Source organism: Condylura cristata, unplaced genomic scaffold (assembly GCF_000260355.1).
Source record: "Condylura cristata isolate star-nosed mole 26May11 unplaced genomic scaffold, ConCri1.0 scaffold00029, whole genome shotgun sequence".
NCBI classification, from domain to species: Eukaryota; Metazoa; Chordata; class Mammalia; order Eulipotyphla; family Talpidae; genus Condylura; species Condylura cristata.
Genome location: NW_004567130.1, coordinates 26,692,445 through 26,700,327, shown reverse-complemented (window position 1 = coordinate 26,700,327; position 7,883 = coordinate 26,692,445). Strand labels below are relative to the sequence as shown.

The 7,883-nt window shown below is 46.8% G+C and overlaps 1 protein-coding gene across 1 annotated transcript in view; it reads right to left on the bottom strand.

Annotated features, from left to right (window-relative positions):
- Window positions 1–1,210: 1,210 nt before the first annotated feature.
- PTPN11 (protein tyrosine phosphatase, non-receptor type 11) overlaps window positions 1,211–7,883 on the bottom strand; it is a 47,856-nt gene continuing 41,183 nt past the window's right edge. The window contains exons 15-17 of the mRNA XM_012730889.1: window positions 7,644–7,699; window positions 5,916–6,016; window positions 1,211–5,090 (exon numbers count right to left, since the gene is read on the bottom strand). Of these exons, the coding sequence (XP_012586343.1) occupies window positions 5,947–6,016; window positions 7,644–7,699 (126 nt within the window). The 3' untranslated portion in view covers window positions 1,211–5,090; window positions 5,916–5,946. The remainder of the gene's footprint in view (window positions 5,091–5,915; window positions 6,017–7,643; window positions 7,700–7,883) is intronic.

Here is a 7,883-nt window from a genome sequence, read left to right as displayed (position 1 = left end):
CCCATGTGTTACACCCAAGTAGGACGTGCTTTCTGCAGGAGCCTTCTCCCCTGACATGACCACGATGCTCGAACCCTCAGCTCCGTCCACAGTGATTTGTGATGCAAACTCCCGCTTTGCCTTCGTCTATTTTATTGGGAGTTTTTCTGCGACGAGGGCTCTAGCGCTACAAGGCTCCTTAAAGCAAATCTAAGCAAGATATGGCCGCTGCTCTCTAAATGTACGACCGGCACTTCAGGAAACATGATGGCAAACGAGGCATCTCCAGGCCAACAGAGGACATGGCCCCTTTCCAAAACCCCGGAAGGTGAACTCGGAAAGCGCCACATGTGAAAGGACAAGGGATCCCCCCCCCCATGGGTAACCCCTTTCCTACACACACCTCGCCCCCCCCCCCTTGTTCTCCTCTCATTCAGAACTCGCGGTCTGATCGCTGCCTTCCTGCTCTGTCTTGACCCCTGCGTGTCCAGCGCAAGTACTTCGTGGCGTGTACACAGCCAGGCCCGACATCAGAATGTCACCACCCCGATGCTGGCCCTGGTGGCTGCCTCAGGGCCCTGCTTATCCAGGGCCAGCAGGACAGGTGTGGAGCCTGGCATTTCGAAGACGCTCATGCTTCTGAGAGGACAGATGGACCAGGCTAAGCAATGAAACCAGCTGAATCTGGCAACCTGCACTGAGGAACTCAGTGAGACGCAAGAGAGGGCAAGAGTGTTTGAGAGTGTAAATAAGGAACACAAATCACTCCTTAGGCTCACAACAGAGAATAACTAATGGAACTGTCATGTAGAAAGTGATTTCTTTCTGCCAGTTAATGCAGTAATTAGAGAATTACCGAGCCAATGGCCTTGTGGTGTGGGCTCAACCTACTGTGAAGGGCAGGGCTGGCATCTCGGGGCACAAAATCCACGCTTCCTCCAAGCTGCCCTATCATATCTCTGCTTTGTATCCTCCCCGCCAGGACTGTCTAATATGTCATTTGCACGGACATATTTTCTACTCATTACATATCATAAATTCCAAATAGAATTTACGTTTTGTCTCCCACACGATTCAGAGCAGACAATAAATGCTTGAGGAGCTGATTCACCTGTTCTGTTACCTTCTGGATAGGCACTGCCAATTGTCAGCATTTTGCCAGCCTAAGATGCTATGTGACATAGAACACACTTTTCCTGGACATTTCTAATAAAGCAAATGACAAATACCATAATATAAGAAAATGATTTTATTCCTAATTTTTAGTTCCCATACAGTTTACAAATACACTTTTACTCTGATAATAAAGCTTTGCGACTAGCAAAGCGGTTGAACTAACACCCATAAATACAGGTGGGGAGACAATTAACATCCATTAATGCTTCTCTACATAAACTATTCTCTTAATGTCATTTTTAAAAAACAACTGCAAATAGACTACATAATACATGTGGGCAAAAAAGGCAATTAAAAGAATCTCTTGAGACACTAAATGTATAATAAACAGTGCATATTATCAACATTTACACGATTCACATCAAAACGATGACATCCTAGAACGTATTCCTTTTAAAGGATAGATTTATCAATAAAATATTACATATCTTTTAATACTCTGGTACAATACTTCATATACTGCAGGAAAATTAAATGTAGGTCTAGTCATCCGCTTAATAAAGGATCCTTTTCCATTAGCTTTTATTAATAAAAGAATCACAATTAGGTCATAAATAAACAGGCAAATTATTAATTACATGATTTGAGGTTTAGGATGACAACTTGTAAAAATTAGTTTGATCTACAGCAAAGTTATACAACACACTAAAACCAACTGTTTAATATTTTTGCCTTGTATGAACTGCCCGTAGTGAAAAAGGAACCAGGATACAATACAGAAGCTATGTTTTGGAACTTACTTTTCAAGAGGAAGAGGGGAAAAGATTTCAACAACATGAAGGGGCTAATACAGATCCTAATAAAGGCATTGTGAAGTCAGGGAGGCCATGTGCTTACGTATATAAAACTTTATTCCCCCAACAACATACAGAAATCAGAACCTGTACTGGGTTTGTACTTAGGTCTACAGTCTAAGTTTCCCTTATGGATTAAAAACCTACAACAAAACACGGCACAATTGCTTACCTTTTCCACACTACCCTGAACTAGAAATGACCCAGCACTTTCTAATATTTCTTAAAATCCCCAGCAAGAAAACCCCTAAAAAATAATCGCAACGAATTCTTGGCTGTTCCAAAGCAACCGGCCCCATGGAGAATGCACAGATGCCAGGAAAGTCTTAAAGGTCTTTCCCCCCATTATTTGTTATCTTTGAAAAGTCATCAATTTCAGCGGGAGCGATGGCCCTAATTTTCAGAAGGACCATAAACTGGTTAAGAGGTGCCCTGTCATTTCATTTACTTATTTTATTTTTTTAAATTATGAGGACCCTGAAATTTGACTTTATACAAAAATCCCAATGCCACATACCAGGTAATTTCTCCACCCCAAATACAAAATCCTATGGTTATAATTTCAAAATAGTCACCAGTTATGGGAATTGTGCAAATTCCATGTCTACCAGCAAGCCCAGAAGCAGGCGTGTGTGTGTCTCTCACACCTACCGTCCAGGAAACCTGACTCAACTATCACTGACTGCTCTGGCCCTGGACCCTTTGACTTCCTCAGAAACCACCTTTTTAGAACTTTCATTTCCACTGTGCTTTGCAACACACACCTCAAGCTCACCCCATATTCACTGTCCCTCAGCCTGTTCCATCAGTATAAAGTAATCTCATCTGAGAACCTGCAATCACCTTTTAGCAAATACACAACAAACCTCAGCAACCTAAGGACTGTTAGGACCTGGTCTTGGCGTTAAGTTCACATAACACGACCATCTGCAGACTCTGTGGAGGGAAATCTAAATGGAGTCAATGTGCTTTGACAAGCAAGCAAGCCAAGAGCCGCGCATCGTAAGCTACAGGCAGAGACATGAGTGCGGCAGGTACATTTGGACAATCAAACCCTTGGATGCTGGTGCAAGACTTTGCCCCCAAAGTCCAGAGTCAAAACGTTATTACAAAATCAAGGCGATCAGACCCATACAATGTGACAATGCAATAAAAAGGGCAGATTCGAGATTCTCCCTGCAAACACTGAACTGGAGCCTCTTCACAGGCTTGACAAGAAGACAGTAGTCACTTACATTCCTTTTCTAAGATAAAACCTTCAGCCACACCTTTATGCAAAGCAATTCTGAGTTCCATGGATATGAGGGGTGGGGGAGGAAGGGGAGGGATCGATGTACATTTGGTCTGCGAAGGGCACCGCTCTCCCCAAACTACCTGAGGGTTTCAAGGCAGGTAAAGACCTCAGGAAACTACTACCAGGCCCAAATCTAACCCACTAGAAGTCAAAGCAAGAAGAATCTGGGGAAGAAGAACATCACTTACCAGCAGAGCTGCCTTGCATTTCATTATCTTGACAAAGTCAACCAACGTCACCTTCATTGAAATACACCCAATGAATGATGATCCCACACAGGGCAAAGAAGGATGTCTTTGGAGAAGGCACTTAAGGTAGAACATTAGCAAATCTCACCGCTTGGTTAACACAAAAACGAGCTACTGCCAACCCGATCCGACCAGCGCCTCCACGGACTTGCTCCCTGCGGCCCGACCGCACCCCGCACGGGGTCTGCTGGACGAGCGGCAGGACGGACGCTCCAGGAGCCGCAGTGCCAGGCGTCTCTGCTTCTAAGTGCTTCGCCACACACACCCATCCTCCGGGGCCCGTTTTCCCAAGTGACGCCTCAGAAATAAGCTCAGAGCCGGCAGCCCTGGCTCGGCGCTTCGGGGGTCAGACGCTTCCGGGTCGGCACTTCTGGGGGCCTCTTTCTCGGTCTGACTTGGAGCTCCCCGCGGCCACAGGCAATCCTAGCTGCCCCCGTGACCGGCAGCTTATACCTCTGCCAACTGCAGCTGTTTTCCCATGACGCTGGTGCTGACAGCTTGGCACACTGGGGTCCCCCCAAAACCCCACCTCCACTTCATGTCCCCCTGCCCCCGCTTCCCCAGTCTGGGCCGAGCTGTGACCTGCTTCACTTAACAGAGAGCAGGAGAGGTGAGGCTGCCGCCGTACGGGCTTCAGTCTTAGCAGTCCTGGCGCCTACTGTTTTTGCAGTAGGGAGCTCTGGGTGCCGCGCCGAGGAGCCCAGCTATCCCGGGACAGCATGCAGAGGGAGGTCCAGTCCGGGTGGCCAATCCGTGGGTGACACCAGCAAAGCAGATGGAAGAAGAGCTCAGGAGGGCCCAGTCCAGACTGAAGACCAGTGAGGACAAAAAGAAAGCGCTGTCGCTCGGAGCCACTAAGTTATGGAGCGGTCTGTCAGCAACAACTGGTCACCAAGACACTGGTTATCCACAGGGGCGTTTTTCCCTAAAGACAATGACTCAAATGAAAAGAAAACACGGCGAAGGCTTTCTCACCACCCTCAGTCAATAGGGCACTTGGTCGTCTGAGAAGAAAACACACCTTTTATCCTAATTCCTGTGTCCATTGTTTTTCCCATGATATTCTAATGGCAATGCAAAGGCAGACAGTCAACTTCTGACAGCCCAGGGAGCTGGCTTATCACTTAGCCAAGAAAAAAAGGAGAGACAACAGCAAAATGAATTATCCATGACTAGGTAGGTGATAAGAGAAACTATTCTCATTTCTATAGGATGCCGTTACTTAATTTCCCAAATCATTTTTCCATCTTACAGGTGCTCTATCATCCCCCGCGAGAAAAAAATTAAATTTGTTAACGTCATAAAAAGAAAAAAATACCAATAGTAGAATATAGAGCACAGTTTAACTTCTTCAACGTAAAATGAAGCTCTTTAAATTGTAACATTGACTACATTGCAGAGAGGATTTCTTCTAATCTGAGGAAGTAAGTAACTGGAAACCAGGTATTGTTGAGTTAGAGAACAGTGGGTCTTGAATGGTTTGAAATGTCGCTAATCAAAAGGTAGTCAACCACCACGCAAGCTTTGCAAATTTGTTCTTCACATAAACTTTCTTGCATTTGCTCTTGATCTTTTTAAGGAGAAGGTGAAAGTTCACATCTGGGGAAGAAATAAGTTAGAGTCTGTAAGGAGCGCACTCACAAGGGTTTAGGAAGGCATGACGTTACCTGAAAGCAGGTTTAAAGCAGGCCTCCCTAGGGGCCTCGGGGTTACGTTTCAGCACTATCACTGTGACGGCCTGGCCCGGAAGTGGCGCGGCAGACCTCTCCTGTATCCCCCGCTGTTCCCTCAGCAGTGTATTTCAGTAGATCTGCCTGTTCTGCTCCCCACTCTGGTGAATCCGCTCACCCCCCCCCCCCACCTCTGGCCTACAACCCAGTTCTTCTATACAAAAAGAAAAAGGGCAGGTTTAAAGCTTTTAAATATGCTACCCACTGAACTGGCGATTTCTTGAAAACACACATCACACACTTGGATCATTTTCTAAAAAGGTGATGGGCAGGGAGGAAACACAAGCAGCACAGCTGGACGGGAGCAGACGGGTCACAGATGCCCGGGCTGTGTGGCAGAGACCCCAGCCACTGCTGTGTCCATGCCTCCCCCCCCGGTCCCTACAGACCTCCGAGCCCAGCTCAGGGACACCCCTTCTCATAAAAGCAGCAGGAAAGTGCTACTGTGCTGTGTTAGTATCAGCCATGTCCCTAAAAGAAGCGCTGACTTTGCCCCTCACAGAATTCATTCTGCATTTGGTTTTCATGCTTAATGAACTCTTAAAAACAAGTTCAACTTGGAGTCGAGGGAGAGGAAAAGGGAGGCTGGTTTGTAAAACTCAATTATGGTGCACTTAGCTGAAACACTCACATTATTTGCTTGCTTAAAAATGCCACTAATGACATAACCAATCAACAGATACAATGTCAGTACCAATTTCTGTGCTGAAGTCCTGGAGTCCTTCTCATCTGAAGCTCTTCTGCTGCTGCATCAGGCCCACGTTTTCATAGACTCTGGCATTGTCTTCTCTCATTCTGGGAAAAAAAAAAGAGATGTCAACAGACATGCAGGCCTTGCTGCTACAGGGGACCCGCTGGAGTCTAGATGGAGACTGCCCAGGACCCAGCACCCTTGGGATGAGACAGAATCACAGACCCACAGCGCTATAAATGTGAAATTAAACATGAGGCAGGAGCTTTCCGTCCCTCTGGGGTTTGTAGGAATCTGAGTTTTGTCGAGGCAGGCACAGCAAGGAGCATCTGGATCCAACCTTAACATGGTGGGATGTGCAAAGACAGAAGAGGCCCCAAGCAGAGAGATGGGAACTGGCAAGAGCCCAAGAGCAGTCAGGCAGGACTGGACATCTGTGGCCAGAATCGGGCGAGCCTGACCAGGAAGCGAGGGCTGTGTGAGGCCTCGGCTGGAGGCCAGGGCAGTGGAGTCCAGATCCCACTGGCCGGGAGGATGAGGAAGCCCAACAAAACCTGAAAGGGGCTCAGGGCCGAGGTCTCCTAGGTCTTCACCCCATGAGGGGCATGACAGGAAGAGAAAGCACAGAAGCTTGCGGTCGCGGGCTGACTTCTGGTAATCAGGCGGCATCAGGTTAGGGAAGCTTTCAGCCCCGACCTGCTGATCGTACTGCCTGTGACTGCAGAGAGCAACTTGCAATACCAGCTCTCCCAAAGGGCAGGCAGCAGGACAGGCGACATGGCGAGAAGCCTGCTGCATAGAATGGCCACGCGACTTTGTTTCAATGTTCACCAGAAAGCAAACGTTAATAGGAGCCTCCCGGGCGCCATCTTTGAAAATGCTGATATAGAGAAATAAAATCAGCAGGGGCTTCAAAATCCACATCAGAAGCAAATAGAGATGAAGATTCTTGAGGGAAAATAAAGAGCAAAAGTCAGAGCAGCGAGTGACTTCAGAAAACAATAATTCACAATTGTGATTCACTATCGATGTGACAAGTGTTTCTTCACCTTGTTTTCATTTAAACAAGAAGCCGGCAAAAGTTTTCAGCAAAGGACTGGAAGATAAACGTTTAGCCTCAGCAGCCCACTCAGCAGCCCACTGCATAGCCTCTGTCATGTACCAGCCTCTGAGTTTCTGGCAGAACCACTCAGGAGTTGTGCTCTAAAAATAGGCCAGGCCCCCCCGGGGGGGGGGGGCCTGCATCATGCTGACCCTGGTTTAAATGTCCCCAAAGTGGCTTTTGTTTTCCCCCTCAAAAAAAATAAAAAAATTTCCACAGGGTAACGTTAGTCTACAGTCCTGCGTATGAGCTGGGGACCAGATGTATGCTGAAGCAGGCTCCTACGGCCTATGAGAGAAGCAGATCAAGACTATGTTTACGCATTAATCACACATTTATTTACTTTTTCTGAGTAAACATATCCGTCTTAACACAGCAAAAGGAGAGTCACTTGCCACCTATCAAGAGAAAAACAGAAGTCTTCTTAGGGAACCACCACTGAGACACCCATATCATCCTGGTTAGCAGATTTCCAAGTGCTTTCTACTTAGGAAAATCAAAGGCAGCTTAAATCCCCAACAGTTAATGTGCACAGGTGAAAGGAGCCACAAAAACATATTGACGTGATCTTTTTAAAATTCTCTACAGGATGATGTCAGGTAAGCAGAATGTCTCTTCTTGCTACTTACTCTGCACAGGGTGGTGTCGGGGTACAAGGCGGAAGGGGACTCTGATCTCCGCTTGCCTGGTCTGTTAGGGAATACTTGATATTGGTATATTCGTGCCCTTTCCTCTTGCTTTTCTGAAAGGTAAACATTGCATACATGAGGAACTACACCCCTTCTCATAAAAGCAGCAGGAAAGTGCTACTGTGCTGTGTTAATATCAGCCATGTCCCTAAAAGAAGCGCTGACTTTGCCCCTCACAGA